Genomic DNA, 15,889 nt, shown 5'->3' with positions numbered 1-15,889 from the left:
TGGCGTTCTGCTTTCCCTCCCACATGGGGCAAAAATACGACTAAGTGACCAATCGCTCCACTGATGAGCGATCAGCGTGAGTTCTCGATACTTATTCTTTATGGATTCTCTCCTGATCTACGACCCTAAGTGTTCGGACCTTAGATTTCCTACTTTCTAGCCTCGCCGCATCATGTGACGAATTGTGACTCACGTGTACATCATTGCCTTCACTTGCTCCCTCTATGTATCATGCTTTCATTTGTAATGAGTCATTACAGTCATAGATTATACGATTTATCTGGTATTATCACCGACTATTTCTATCTTCTTTGCATTTCTTCTCGCTGAGCAACCTGGGAAGGGTGACCACATCGTCAGGTGTTGTGACTGGTTCCCTAAAGGTTACGTCCAAGCTGGCTTGCACACGTGAATCGATCAATTCTCCCTACTGAATCGTTATTGATCCATGTATCAGCCTACTTTCTCCGCGAGTGGCTTATATGATTCACTGATGTATTTGACGGGGAAAACCTTGTTGCGGGGTTATGATGGAGGCCACATCACCAATTCCCCAAGAAAACTTCCATGACTCACGAGTGTACATTGGGCCTGTAACAGGCCGCCTGTTTCACAAGTATATTTAATGTGAGGCGCCTCAATTTCAGGAGCAAGTTACGGAGTTACTTAAGGACCTTAAGTTAAGGTATACTTGAGGAGTTACTCGAGCTCAAGGCGCAATTTCTTCTTATGAAACAGGCCCATTCATAACGGTTGATGGGATCTTGACCACTGGGACTTCATGGCGGCACGCCGCGTGCGCATTGTGAGAATGACTTCGCTACACTCCGTGCAACTGTAAGTGACACTTACTAAGTGTTCCTCCTCAAAGACGATAGCGGGAAGTATGCCTCCTCTAGTCTTCCCATGTAAACCGTGAACCGAAGATTTCGTGGTCGCTGACATAGTGGGATCTCTCACAACTGGCCCCACCCATGCTCAACCGTTTCATGGGGACAGTTTTTTTTCCTCAAGTTAATGCCCGACTTAGGCGGTAGCAGTTCCGATGACCAATATCTCGACTTTGAGTGTTGAGGGAGTCGTAGAGAGTTAACGATAGAAGGCCAGCCCGCGATTGACGAACAGGAGAGATCAGTATGAACCGATATAATATGTTCCCATATTATGGGAAAAGAGGTACCTTACCAGAATCGCTAACTCCTTAGCTCGAAGCTAGTTGTCAACTAGTAGTTGATGACTTCATGGGTGCGATTGCAGGTAGAATCTCTAGATTTCATTAACCATTGCCCTGAGTTCTCAAATGCTTAACATGTTGGAGAAGCCGACTACAACTCTCTTAAGCCCTGTTGGTTTGCAGATTGCCCAAGCCTTTGGTATTGCTGTAGAGAACGTGCGATTTTTACGACATATTGCTGCAATATTATTGCAGATAGTGAGTTACAGACTAAATGTGAAGAGCTGCTGATTGAGAGGAAGATTACGTATGCACAGGTCTTAGGCTGGTATGACTATTTGCAGAGTGTCAAGCTCTTTGGTTCTGGGATAATGAAATCATCGGAGAACCTTTCTGTTGTTGGATGGTGTAACGCCGATGATGCTTTTGGGTTAGTGTAAAGCACAACTTCGAGGACGGCCTGATGTATCTCGGCGAGTCGCCTGGATTCATGAAAATGAGAATGGTCCATTCTTCACGTCGCCTCAGCCCAGCCTCGTCGAAGTTCACTGAATGGTGAACTTCGACGTTTGCAAGCTACTTATGAGATTGATGATGAGCCATTTCTACTTCCTGATGATGAGCTGGTTCATGACGAGGACGTGATGGTTACAATGGATGAGAGTTATACTGTTCTTTTCGTTTCTACCATTAATGACAATGATATTAATGACAATGATATTAATGATGATGATGATGGGAATGATATACTGGTGCAAATGCAAAATGTAAAGGTTCTATAGAGTTTGATGCGATACCATTATACTTACCAGATAGACTTACGTTCGCTGTTTCTGATGATCCCATCGCTCATATTGTATGACAAAATATTTAAGAAACAGAGGCAGAACGACCCGCTGTCTTTCACATCTTTTTACAGGATGAGAATAAGGAACGTGCAAAGAATTACAATGGTCTCTATTTAGAGTTAACTTACCACTAACAATAAAAGATTCAATCTGTCAAAGCCGTTTCCAATAAATACAAGGAACATCTTTAAATAACAATTGATCCATCCACTCACAGAGTTGAATGCAAATATCAACAGCAAAGTAATGATCACCAGTGTTAGTCTCATGAGTGGTAATACGATATCATTCATTTTGTTTTCACTATATGCTTGCCGTTTCTCTGGGAGGGGGGATGTAGTGGCAAAATGCATTTGTCCAAAGAAATGTTCAAAAAACTACGGAAAGATTCTCGCTCGCCCGTTTTGTAGCATGTACGGGACGACTTAGAGCAGAGCTAGAAGAAATCAGTAGTGGTCTCGAAGTAGATGTGTTTCTTGGTGGTTCAGTCGCGTTGTTAGACGGAGGTGTAGAGGGAGTTAAACCTGTTGAATAATGAGAAAATGCACAGCGATCATTGTTAGACAATTTCATTCCAGATCTAAGCAACATCCCGTGTAGATTGTAACACGATCAAGTGAGGCAATAGAGATTACGATGCGATACTAGTGAGGACAGAACTAGAGTTGAACTAGAGTTATGATGAGGTAGCAGATCACACAATCAGTCACTGGACTCAGTCCAGCCTAACAATTACCAACTAGTTTCACTTAACTAGCAAAAAGAAAACCAGAGACGGATTAAACCGTTTATCGTATCCAAAACGATAGATGCATCCGAGCGAGAATAATAATATTATAGTTCAACAATAGGATATGAGGCGAAGAACTGCTACCTCATCATAACCGCCCGGCTATAACTGTAAGATACCGACGTGGTCGGTATCTTACAGTTATCGTCGATATCTAAATAATAATTAACCTATTCCAACCTATTGTCCAGTAGTATCTTCTGTGTGCGTTATTCATATCTTTCATTGTATCCTTCGCTCGCCATTGGATACTTGTAGGCATCACGAAGCATGCTGGACAACCCCAAGATAGATTTGGGAGTATCAGGATCATCATTCCCAGAACAATTGTGGGGTTATCCAGCAACAATGCAACAACAAATATTTCCTCAAATATTCACATGTGGTCGACCATCTCACATTGGTAATCATTACTCGCTATCGACGAACCATGGGATGTCTCTACCGAGCAGTTGTCAACTTCTACTGTAGTGAACTCAACCTGTTAGTTAGGGTTGCCCTTTACACATGTCTAGTGCCTCTTCCCCTACATCTACTGACAGCTCTTTCACTTCAATAGAGGGGGAGGATGTGTTCCAATTCATACCGGTATAATTTTATGATCACAAGTCGTCGTTGAAGTCACTTTCAGAGGCAAACGACTTCTACCTCGACGCGACGAGTTTCTATACTCTCGCCTGCTAATTTGAAAGAAAGTAAGAAAAAAATTTGTCAGTGTTTTCGCGTTACCAGCGTGGTGATGATATTAAAATTCTGAGGAGATTTCCGGAAATTCCTTACAGATTTTTCTACACTTTTGCCCCCAAGACGTGTTGAAACTTCTATAATTAGTGAAGGAAGTCTCCCAACTTAGCTGAGGGAAAACCAACCTCTTTCCCAACAGGGGGTTTCTTTCAGTGGCTCGACGCTCTTCCAACATCAACGACTTCATTGACGATCGAGACGAAGAAGACATGTCATCGGAAGTAAGTCGGATATTAGCTATTCTGTGGGACAAGATCATTCAGGGCTCTTCGGTCTGCTCTCAAATAAGCAAAAATTCTGATGAGAACAGCGAAGCTTCGAGCTCCTTAGCGGACAGTGTAGGTGTTGACTTTCAGGATGATGAGTGCTCATGCCTAGCCGATTTCTTTAGAGTTCCACTGACCATGTTGGGGTTGAGAACTCACGCTCTGGTGTTCGTGAAATAAACTCTCCGGGAACGGAACGGCGGAGATTGGATGATAATAGCATCGAATTGAGCTCCGGAAGAAAGTTGAGTATTGCTGACGATGAGCAGCTTGTGAGATCGGGTCTAGTAAGGCAAAGTGTATCGCCGCGAATCGCTGTGGAGAGCAGCGGGGCTGATATTGGGAGAAAATATTCTGATTCGATTCGAGGAGAAAACAGCAAAGTGCTGTCGAACATGTCGGAGGTGACTGGCAAGGGAAATCTGTTCGACTCGATGGAGGGTCTCGAAATCATCGATGATGCGAAAAGTGAGGGAGAAGTTGGAATAAGCAGTCAGGAAGCAGCTAGTGTGGGAAGGCGATTGAAGAAGGGCTTGAGGAGGGATTCGACGGAGGAGTGGTAGGCTGAATTTTGGTTGATTTTGTAAATATTATAATTTCGACTTAAGGTTGGGGCGTGGCTCGGAGAGTAGGAGGGAATCTATTCATAGCAGAGGAGTGGCCACTTTGTTTAATAGAGGTAAGTGATGATGATATTCAGCAGAGGGATGGTATTTTCTGAAACAGAGAAACCCGACAGCGATTTGATAAGAACCCCACAGGTAGAGAATGAGGAAAATGTTGCTGAGGAAATCGATCAGTACGGTTACACTATCGATAAGAAGTAGGGGTATTGGTAGAAGTAGTTCACGACTAGTTCAATGGAGTCTCACCCGTTTTACGTGAAGTTGGCGAAAAACGCGGATAGTCGCGGTGATATGCAGTAGTCTCGAAATATGTTTTTCACATCACTAGGGTGAAATTTCAATGAATAAGATTGGGAAATATAGTTACAGTAGCCACTATTTCGTGTCACCTGTCACATAGATTTTGCGCCCTGTATTTCATACCATGATATTGTTTGAATTTGTTAAAGACCAAATTCTCGAAGTATTTTTTGCAAATTCTTTACGAGTCGAGTAGAAGGTTATGTCGGTAACGTGAAACGAACTCTTCGGGTGACGCCTACTATATATACAGCTGAGCTAGTACCCATAAATCAGCTCTGGGACAAGACTGTGTAGCTGTGACCAGCGTTGGAGTAGGAATAGATGTTCGTTTTCCTCAGCTGAGCTTAGAAGTTGACATATAAATTCGGGTAGAAATGTTGAGAAAATGGCAAAAAATTCCCGCAAAAAATCCTCAAAATTTCAAATTTTGTTATTTGAATTGAAAAAATTAAAATTAAAAATCAAAATCGATTGAATTGAAAGTTTAAAGTGAAGATCTTCATATTGTCACCAACACATGTAGTTGACCATGTTCATATTATATTCGATCGCGAACTAGGGCATGGCATCCATGTTGGTGTTTTCCAGGTATGCTAGACTACCGGGAGGATGGAAAGTCGAACGGAAAAAATACGAAGAACTTTATGATTATCAAAAAGAAGGCGTGAAGTGAGATTCGACTGGTTATGAACTTTTTGACGGCCGCGTGGTAAGGTGGTTGTATGAACTATTCCAACGAGGAAAAGGAGGAATTTTAGCGGATATCATGGGTATGGGAAAAACCATACAAGTTGGTGATTTTTTGGTGAATTTTTTTGTATAAATTGGAATAGGTCTGTGTGCTCCTGCGTGGCCTTCTAAAGGGCCGGTTAGCTTCAAGAGTGCTCATACTGTGTGAGAAGTCTCTGCGAGGTGAGTCTTCTCAATGTTAGTTGGAGTTTGATCCATCGGCTACCCTTGCGTTCGTCATGTGATGCCGCCCGATTCGCCTGGTTCCACCGACATGGTAGAATTTTCGTATGCGAAAATACTTTTTACATGTGTTGGTGATGACAATATGAAAATTCTGAGGAAATTTTCATTGGTTTCTGCACATTTCTGCCCGAATTTGTATAATTAGCTTTGGGAACTCCTCCTGAGCTTAGGTGAGGAAAGCGAACATATATTCCCTTAACATTGCATGTGGTAGATACATGGGAGAAGGAGACCTCGCAGTGGTGCGGAAATTGGCATATAATTTCACTTTGTGGTTACAATTCGGCAAGTCAGAGAGAGAAAAAATTAAAGTAAAATTTTCCACGAGTTGAATTTTCGCATCAGTCGTGTTAGGCAATCTTGGCTGGCTCGGAATTGCATCATCATTGCTAATCAAACATTCATACGAAACGACAACCTGCCACTGTAAGAGGAGTTTTTGTAATTTTGGTGATCATTTTTTTGCTGAGTTTAGATATTCAGCTTGTGATGAGAATGCCTCTCCTATGTGGGAGGAAAGCGACAGAGTGCCGTGGGACATCATAGTTTATGACGAGGCTCAGCGGATGAGGAATCCTCGAACGGCCCTCTTCCAACACGCTACTATCATGAGAGCTAAGTCAAAGTGTGTAAGGACGATAATACTACTACTAGGTCTTCATAAGGAAGGGGCATTTCACAACCCGTTTTACGTGAAGTGGCGTCGTGAAAAACGCGATATTCACTGCTTATACTCGGGCATGTTTTCGCCAAGTGAAATATGAAATATGTTTTTTACTAGTGTTTTTCATATCATGGATGAAACTCCATCCTGAATCTTGCATCTTATAACAATAAGTACAGTTTCACCTGTTTTACGTGGAGTGGCGTCGTAAAACTCGGTGAAAAAGGCGATATTCGCGGTGATATGCAGTAGTCGTGGAATATGTTTTTCATATCACTAGGGTGGTGAAACTCCAATCAATGAATTTCATATATGACATTATTCCATCAAAAAAGCTCTTGGTCCACATCTCTTTGAACTGTTCGCATCATTAAGTATTACGGTTTTTGCCGAGTAAACCTTGGCATGTAGAGGAGTCGTTGTTTGATCTATCTGGTGGCCTCTTACGCTCGCTAGTTAAGCCAGAATAATTCTGCACGCATGCACAAGTGCCTGTTGTTGCGGTATATGCTCCGCTCGTTTTGCTCGCGCTCTCCCTATAGGTTGTTGCTCACTGGCACGCCGATACAGAATACTCCTTGCGACCTGTGGGCTTTAATGGAAATAGGTATGTCAGTTTTCGTTACTGCTTTTGACTGGTTTTTGCAGCCGTACCGGGCCTTCTGGGAGACTTTGCGGTTTTCAAAAACAAGTTCGCTGAAGTTATCAAAAGAGGGAATCGTCGCGAAGCCACTGAGCTTCAGGTGACTTTAACACTTAGTAGATTGTGGTATTCTGCTTCACGCGATATGAGGAAATATTACAGAAAATTCCAGAAAATTTACGTTAGTTTTTGTGATTTTCCATCCTAAATCTTGTGTAAATTCCTATAATATAGTCAGGAAATTCCCGAGCTGGAAATATTCCTGAAATTTCCAGAAAATTTACGTTGATTTTTGTGATTTTTCACCCTAAATCTTGTGTACATTCCTATAGTATAGTCAGGAAATTCCCGAGCTGGAAATATTCCTGTAAATTGTGGAAAAATTTCGTTCGTTTTTGTGAAGTTTTACTGTAAATTCCAATAATATTTGAGGAAAATTTTGAGCTCCACTGAGGAAACCAAATATATATTCAAGTTTTGGTATTCAGGAAAAAAATAAAGACTTAGCCGTGGAGGAGCTGAACGCTGTTATATACGACTATGTGCTGCGAAGGGAAAAATATGTTGATGAGATAACAGAGGGAGATGTGACACACTTGAAAATGGTGACACGAGCGACTCTGTTTTTGCTCAGGTTTCCAAATTGGAGGTGATAGTATGGATAGGACTCTCAGAGGAGCAGTTGGATATTTATAAAGAGTATCTCAATACGCGAGTAAGAACTCCAGTGTAGGGGGGGAAAAATTTACGCATGGTTAAATTTTTATTCTTTTTACGTGGTGGTTTGTTCGATTGATCTCTTAGTTGCGTATAGGGCAGTCAGTTCATCGACAACAAGAACCGTTGCAATTTGAGACACGATGCGAATTACATCTTGCATCGTAGTTCTGATATATTTCTCGAATGCCGCAGTGCCTCAGTAGAACAGCAACAAAGGACGGAGACCACGAAATTATATGGTGGAAAATTTAGAGAAAATTCTTGTTGGTTTTTGAAAACACTCCCGAGCTCAGCTGAGCAGAGTGGTCATATATTTGTATTGTTGGGTTCGGCATTAACCATAGTTCGCTTTCAGCAAGTACGTCGAGCTTGCTCCAATAATCGAGATGGTAGCAAGGGCATGCATGTCCTTCGCTGTATCTCTACACTGAGGACTCTTTGTAACCATCCTCTATTTCTATTGCCACCAGCTGAGCAAAAATGGTAAGTGAGTTTCTTACGAAAAAAAGCAAAACATATCATGTAAATTTTCAACCCCGGATGCCTGATTTAGCTTTGAGAAATAACGTTCCCTAAGATTTGATAACATTGAGGAAAATGATGTTGCTAATGTGATGATAACATTTACGTGGGAAACTGATTGAAGAATGTGTTCCTAGCCATCTGTGGAAAATTGAAAATGACTTCCCCGGGAATATTGTAGGTTCCTGAATGATCCTGGATTGTAACACTGGGGATGAAGTGTCATCTTAGGCGAACAGCATTTGGAATTAGCTTGGATGCGCTTCCGCAGAATGTGGAGAAAGATGACCTACAACTTTCCATAGCAAAAAATGAGGATAATAACGATGAGGATGATGATGACGACGAGGATGTTACCTGGTGAGTTAACTTTGAAAAATTTCTCAAAGTGGTGCTTTTCAGGATTGACAACGACGACGGAGCGATGGACAATTACAAGCACATGATTCGCGCTCTGCCACAAGATGATGGTCGGAAGATCGAAGCATTGAGCTCAAAACTTCAAGTATTTTCCGATCTTACGTGAAAATTTTGAGGAAATTTTGAGGAATTCTTGCTGATATCTGTACACTTCTAACCCAACTTTTATGACTAGCTCTTGAGCTCAGCTGAGGAAAGCGAACATATTTCCCTCCAACACTTCCTACTGGTGTCACCGCATGTCAGGTGTTGCATTGCTTACTACGCCGACTTAAGGAGAATGGTCACCGTGTTCTCCTATTCTGCCCCTGGACTAGCATGTTAGACTTAGTTCAGGTGAGTGCAGAATGCGGCAGGCTTTTTTTCTGATTTACTTTCAGTATACTATATTGAGGACCGACGGGATGAGCTGTCTCCGCATCGATGGCAGTACCCCTTCAAGTGATCGGCAACGAAAAATCAGAAAATTTCAAAACTCCAAAAAGTGACTTACAGAAATTCTAAGGTATTTCGCTGAGTTATTGTTGTCAGATATTTCGCATTTGTTCTCTCGACGCGATGCGGCCATGTCGGGCTTACTCTTACTGCGGCAGACAGAGTTGTGCTGATCAGTCCAAGTTGGAATCCTAGTGATGATGACGTATGAAAATTTTTGCGAATTTTACGCGAAATTTTTGTTATATTTTCAGCAAGCTGTGGCTCGAGCGTATCGAATTGGTCAGAGACGTGACGTTATTGCTTATAGGCTTGTTTGCAGCGGTAGGAGTAGATCTTTGTAGCGTTGTCTTTCTCAGGGGTAACACTCTCTCCTCCACTAGAGAGGAGTGCCGAGTTCATCACTGCTCGCTGCTTTAGTCGTTATGAAGGTACTCAGGCACAATTGAAGAGAGAATCTTCCAGAGAGAGGTCACTAAAATCGGTGATTCAAAAGTCATTCTAGAGGATAAAGATCAAGCGAAGTAAGTTGTCATCAGATTGAATCTAAACAAGGCACGAAGGCAAATCTTCGCCAAAAGCTTTTTTGGAAGGTTCGCTGTGTTAAGGCAGTAAATGAAATATTCAAGACATTCGCTTCTCATTACAATATAATTGTGGTGAGTTGCGAATGTCTACCAAGTTGCAGTAGAGTGATCCAAAGCAGTGTGTACATCATGCATGGAAGATACCGTATATCTTCCTTTAAGGCCAGATCAACTCGAACTCAACCCACTCATCTCATCCCTTGTTACTGGGGGGTCTCTGGCTGCTTGCCGTACAGTAGAGGACCGTCAAGCAGCTAGGGTCCGAGCTCCAACCCTTCGACGTGAGGGGAGCAGTTCCAAGTGCTCTTAGTCTGCTCGTTTCTACCTTGGTTGTCGAATCTGAACTGAATCTGAATGATAATAGAATAATTGATATATCAATTAATCTGAATGAATAACAATAATTGTCTCCTGCCTTATTTGTTTGGTAGATACTTTTCGGAAATAGATTTGAGCCGACTGTTCGAGTACAGTGATCCTACTGATTTGACGTCCAAGGACACGCTTAGGGTAAACGAATATAAACGCTCAACGACATGTGTTGGTGATGACAATATGAAAATTCTGAGGAATTATCTTTATTTATACGAATTCAGGTGAAAACCAACAAGAATTCAGCCAAATTTCTCCTAAGTTTTCATATTATCACCAACACACGAGCCAAGTTGAGCATGTGCATTGTTCTCCCACTGGATATTCGCCGTATTCATTGCGGAGTGTTCAGGACACATCAGACACTGACTCGAGGAGATGGATGCTCGAGAAGCTAGAGGAAGATCTCGGTGGCATTGATTCGTTCATGGAGCAGGTGAATTACTCATCGTGAGTTACGTTATTGGTTTTTTCAGTGTTGTGGAATGACAATTGATTTCACTGATTATGGCCAGCTTTACAAGAAGTAAAGATTCCATAAGCATGTTTCTATTACCATGTGAATCGACTTGTATTTACATTTCAACATTCTAACATTTACAACATTTTTACATTCTACATTACAACACAACCGAACGAATAGACCAGACTGAAATTCAATAAAATTGAAATAATCAGAAAATACCACAGCAGAATTACAAGACTCGGAGACCATGACCATAACTTTCCTATTTCGAAACTGTTTCGTAAATTAACGACGACAAACATAAAGGAAGTATAATCAAACCAATTATACATAGTATTGCAGAGAACACCCATTTCACGCCTTTGGGTGACCCTGCCTTGTGAATGGCCATACAATAAAGGAAACATGGCATGATAAAAGTTACAGTATTGGACCCGACTGCTCCGACGAAAGATAAAGTCACTCCGAGACTACGGACACTCAGAGCGACAACGATAGTCAACAGAAGAATGCCCGTTCCTACTCCTAAACGCGAGTATAACTCTGCTCGCGGTGATATACTTTTCCCGCGGAAAGCGAGTACAATTAATGACTTCCTCGCTGGAAGAACTTGTAAGGGAAAGGCGCAAGTCTCGGCTATACCAAGCAAGAGATATGCTACCATAACGGCGGGGTTGTGGGCATCATACGATAAGAGAAAATTGGAGGATACCGTGTCACCGAATGTCAAGTATGGGAAGACTATTGCCACTATGTAAAAAGAAAGAGCAATAGCTTCAGCAGCGAACGCGGCGATATCTAATTTTCTCTGAGTTCTGTTTTTGAGGTCTTCAGCACATAAAAAGACGTTTTGATGACAAGTGAAAGCGAAAATGAAAGTGGGGAAAACTGACAAGACGGTCAAAAAGTTCGAAGAGTGTGGTAGTGAAATGTGAGTAGGAGTATCTAATCGAATGAAGCAGACACATAGTATAACAACGTAAAATACCGAGACCAGACCGAGGACATTGACAATAGCTGTACGAGATATGCTTTTTGCGAGACATATTGGTGACACGACAAGGACGAGTATAACTACAATGATATCGCGTAAAAGAGTTTGATTCATGAAGTTCCCACCGAGTGTATTAATCGTTAGGGAAATTGTGTCGGAGGAGACTTGAATGTAAGAAATTCCAACACCGATACACTTGATAGCAATAGCCAAATCGACGATCCATCGCGACCATGGTGCGCAGTCTTCAGCAACAGTGTAGAAGCTGACATGTCTTGTTTGAGAACGCATTGCCAAACACCCTAGTAGATGTAATGTGAATACAGCGCCTACTGCGGCGAAGATAAGGAGGACGAAACCGAGAACCCAACCGCATTTGGAAAACCCATAAGCCAACGTGAGCATACCGGTGCCGACCATAGTTTTCGCTAAGACGGTCCAGCATGTGAATACATTTCCTAAGGGGGGCTTTGATAGATGAGAAGTGGAATCTTGAATGTTGACGAGATCGGGCTTGTCCTCCAGTGTAGTGACATTTTCCTCATTTTGCATTATCGATTTGATATGCGCGAGAACTGAGAGTAAACAGAAGAGTATTGCGAGTGATGGATGCAGTGAAATCAATTTCGTGCGCTACGCAAACACTGGAGTTTCACCCGTAAAGAACAGTAGTGGGAAAACGTATTCCGTGAAATACTTCATATTTCGAATACCGGGCTTGTCACAGACGTAAAACGCGCGAAAATCCATTACAACGATGAGATCGTGTTTGATACGCAAGTCATGAAAAACTGAAAATCTTCCGCGCGCGCCATTGTCACAAAAGGTAGCTCTACTGTTGGACCGAAAACCGCGATACGGCTTCGCGATGCCAAGTTTGGTTCACGAGATGAGACCTGATCCGAAGAAAACGGTGACCGAACTTGAGTAAAGTAGCAAGACTAGCTTTTGCGGAAATTCTTTGTGACGTATAAATTGCGAATGTTTCACCCACCCGGATCGACCATCGTCCATGAAACCGTCAAATCGTCGTGAAAAAATTGTGCACCTAAAGAGTGATGTTTTCACTTGACGACGGATGACCCGTCACGGGTTCAAAGTGAAGCTAACCGCCCGGAGACAATTTTGTGGCGCGCGACTTTGGTAACGATTTCGCGCGCGCCCAGTCGATCGATGAGCTCATTTTTTGTTAGCATAACTTAAATCGAACGACTAAGACATAGTCGTAGACCCCTTCAAGGTCGATCTGCAGCTTGAGCACGCTAACCGTAAAAGGGACGAATATTGCGTAGGCTCTATTGCGTATCGGATTTTCGCACCTCCATCCGCAGAGAAGGTACCAGTTGAGTTGGTTTTTCTTCCCTACGTCACCAACTTAGGTGTATCGAACCGATTCACTCGGAACCCTCTAGTCCCCTTGGACGACCAGTCGGCATCACACGCGGAATGCGTCTTCGGCATTCGCTCTTCGATCTCACTTTACAAATCAACACGATAACTGATTGCGCTAATTCTCCAATGCCAATCAGAAATCCCGTAGAGACCATTCCATCTCGATAAGGACATTATTTAGCGAATCCGATATACTCGTCGATTCCGCCGCGGTCCTACGTTGCTCGGTACTTGAGAAACTTGTACAAGGATATGAAACTCATACATCAGCGCATGATCATAGTCATGATATTCTTACGGGTGCTGCGCGACATTTTTGTTACATTTACAATAACATAAGTGCCAAAATTCAATAACACAAAGCTGTGCAAATGTGAGTGATGCAGGGCAAGCCACATGGCAGACTTCAGTCACACACAAGCTAGCACTTGTCAATAATACAATATTTTCCAGAGGTCCTTGCCGTTGGTCAAGGATCATCCGGAGCTCCTGAGCGTCAACAGCGCTTCTAGGATTGGAATTCGCACTTGAAACTCAATCCTGGAAGTGCTGTTGTAACTCGAAAGAGGTCTCTTGAAAAACACGATCTCTCGTTCTTTGTCAGCTCTTAGTATTTCCCTTACTTTCTCAATCACGACTCCTTATTTTCATGGTTGTTACACATGATGATACTCCCGAGGTGGACATAACAATATCGTGTTCTGTGGTCGATGAAGATGTTGATGACACCGTAGAGTCTGTGGTAGACCTACGACTTGCCCGACGGTTCAAGTTAGAAGCGTTGAAGGTCTGCCTTTACATATTCCTGTTGGAATTTAAACCACCGGAGCCTCATCTGCCCGCGTTCCTAAGACAAGTAAAGGGCTTCACTGAAGCTGAGATCAACAATGAGATCTTCCCGGTGTGGACCTACTCAGCACTTGTTCTTATTTTCGTCTCTGGCTTCATCGCGGAGTTTCTGGGTTATCGAATTGTCCTTTTTTGTGGTTCTTTGGGAAGAGTAGCAACGAGATTACTTTTACTCTTTGGTACTCAAATCTGGCAAATGCAACTCTGCCAAGCATTTTATGCCTGCGGGTCAGCCGCTGAGGTCATTTTCTACGGTTACATTTTCCATTTGGTCGCTAAAAAAGACTATCAGAAAATCGCCTCCTACACCTTGGCATGTCACGTCAGCTCGCATGGTTCTTCTGGGGTCCTCGGTGATCTCATGTTAAATCAATGGGATCTGAGCTATGATGTACTCCTGTATGTTTCAATGGCGTCTTTGACTACATCAGCTGTAGTCGTATTTTTCTTAACGCCAGTGGACAGACCTAAAGCCCCACGTCCTGCTGAGGTTGGGAAAACATTGGAGTTGTCCTACGGTCACTTTCCCTATCTTATTATAATAATATGGTGGATTGGAGCTGCGGCGTGTTATGGTATTCTATACGGCTATGAAACTTCCCTTTACGATGTGATCGCAACGCGTGATGGTGTTCCTAACTACAACGGCACGGTGGTTGCTATTTCACAGGTTTTTGGTACATGTTCGGCGTTGGTTGCCTCCTATAAGCGCCTCTCGAACTGGGCTGAAAGTCATCCGCACATTACAGTTGGTGTATTTGCTTGGTTCTCGCTGATTGCTGTTACTGTCATGGCGTGGTGGGGAAGCATTGTGCCAATGTGCAGCTCGTTCGTGGTCTACTTCACCACTTATTATTTCGTCAACGCCTTCGTCCAAGCTGAAAACGGACGTGTTATGAAGAATACTACAGTGGAAAATGGTGGTGAGAATCTATACGGTATGCTATGCATGATTAACAACGTGTTCTGTTATGGACTACAAGCTCTGCTCACGTTTATTGGCTTGACCGTGTTGAGGTTGCGAATAACAACAATGTATAAAGGACTTTGGGTGGTTGTTGCTCTGTTCACTGTGGTATTCACTTTATGGGCGTCGTTTTACCATTTTCGCACCAGAAGAAGGTTAACGGCGGTTGGAAAATGAAACTACTACGCTGTAACGTTTTCTTAATTGATTCATCAGTTAGCATAGACTGTATCTTTTTTACTGTCCTTCGACAACACTTTAATTGTTGTTTTTACCCGGGTGAAAACGGTGTTTTTCGGGTTGTCTTGTGTGGCCGTCGCGTCCAAGGATGACCTCACGTTTCTGTTTTACCAATACGTGTTAGTGTAGTATTAGCGCCAATGTGTGATGGTGTTTTCAGTGGCAACTATAGTGTGAGTGATCTTGGAGTTCCTTAGACATTAATGGTCTGCAGCTCACAAGGGCGTTTTCTCATAGTGAGTAGTAACTGAAGGAAAACTCTTAAACACTTTGGTCGTTATCGGAATCAGCAATTTCCCGAGTTGGAGGTGTGGATGCTAACGATGGCATTTGCTTTACGAATTCGTGATTCTCTTTAAAGTGTTGATCATGTGGTGGTGGTGGCTGCCAGACTTGTACACCTTGCCAATTTCGAATTCAGGAAATGGAAGAAAAAATTGTCGAAATGCATTTTTTGAGTTTTTTATCGGGATGGAAGTTCAAATTTGTAAATGTAATTTATGAATTTGGAAGCGCAAGTTCAAATTCGTCTAACGCAAGAGCAGTCTTGACCAACGAAAGCTGTCGCTCCTGCGGCATGTGGGCGCCCTTGTTGTCAGTGTGAATGGTTCTGCTTCTGTATTACTATCGGGAGTATAGCGCGGCAGGGATGAGGTAGCGAATGATAAGGTGGAGGTCGCGGGTTCGAATTCTGGTAGGGATATTTTGATGGTATGTCCAGTCGATGGCGAGAGAGCGGTAGCTACTGGAAGATATGTAACGTCAACTATAGGAGCTCATAGCCGAGAATTTCACGTCGGTGTGTTATTTCAAGATGCATCATTAGCTCGCTAACTCAACCTATGCTGGAGATGCAAGCAACAGTAGCAAGTTGACAGCACTGCAAAGGTGA

The 15,889-nt window shown here is 42.8% G+C and overlaps 4 protein-coding genes across 4 annotated transcripts; all 4 read left to right on the top strand.

The window, feature by feature from the left end:
• Positions 1-4,217: 4,217 nt before the first annotated feature.
• Pmar_PMAR001375 (DNA repair protein rad54, putative) lies at positions 4,218-9,658 on the top strand (the record flags this gene model as incomplete). Its single annotated transcript, XM_002783483.1, has 21 exons — positions 4,218-4,381; positions 4,431-4,501; positions 4,549-4,645; positions 5,340-5,420; positions 5,466-5,541; positions 5,585-5,663; positions 5,941-6,037; positions 6,081-6,152; positions 6,202-6,351; positions 6,933-6,997; positions 7,039-7,133; positions 7,522-7,620; positions 7,668-7,748; positions 8,109-8,236; positions 8,507-8,635; positions 8,678-8,780; positions 8,942-9,031; positions 9,076-9,179; positions 9,227-9,335; positions 9,385-9,454; positions 9,570-9,658. 21 exons carry the CDS (start codon positions 4,218-4,220, stop codon positions 9,656-9,658), a joined length of 2,049 nt encoding a protein of 682 aa, XP_002783529.1.
• Positions 9,659-10,107: 449 nt separating this feature from the next.
• Pmar_PMAR001374 (hypothetical protein) lies at positions 10,108-10,619 on the top strand (the record flags this gene model as incomplete). Its single annotated transcript, XM_002783482.1, has 3 exons — positions 10,108-10,227; positions 10,442-10,525; positions 10,566-10,619. 3 exons carry the CDS (start codon positions 10,108-10,110, stop codon positions 10,617-10,619), a joined length of 258 nt encoding a protein of 85 aa, XP_002783528.1.
• An 808-nt stretch (positions 10,620-11,427) lies between these two features.
• On the top strand, positions 11,428-12,344 carry Pmar_PMAR001373 (hypothetical protein; the record flags this gene model as incomplete). Its single annotated transcript, XM_002783481.1, has 3 exons — positions 11,428-11,486; positions 11,876-11,946; positions 12,277-12,344. The coding sequence occupies 3 exons, from the start codon at positions 11,428-11,430 to the stop codon at positions 12,342-12,344; spliced, it is 198 nt and encodes a 65-aa protein (XP_002783527.1).
• Positions 12,345-13,590: 1,246 nt separating this feature from the next.
• Positions 13,591-14,934, top strand: Pmar_PMAR001372 (conserved hypothetical protein; the record flags this gene model as incomplete). The annotated part of the gene is made up of 1 exon (XM_002783480.1): positions 13,591-14,934. One exon carries the CDS (start codon positions 13,591-13,593, stop codon positions 14,932-14,934), a length of 1,344 nt encoding a protein of 447 aa, XP_002783526.1.
• Between the last annotated feature and the right edge of the window lie 955 nt (positions 14,935-15,889).

Source organism: Perkinsus marinus (genome assembly GCF_000006405.1).
Source record: "Perkinsus marinus ATCC 50983 genomic scaffold scf_1104296936976, whole genome shotgun sequence".
Classification (NCBI taxonomy): domain Eukaryota; phylum Perkinsozoa; order Perkinsida; family Perkinsidae; genus Perkinsus; species Perkinsus marinus.
Note: the sequence above shows the minus strand (reverse complement) of the source record. Positions and strands in the feature narration are given on the sequence as shown.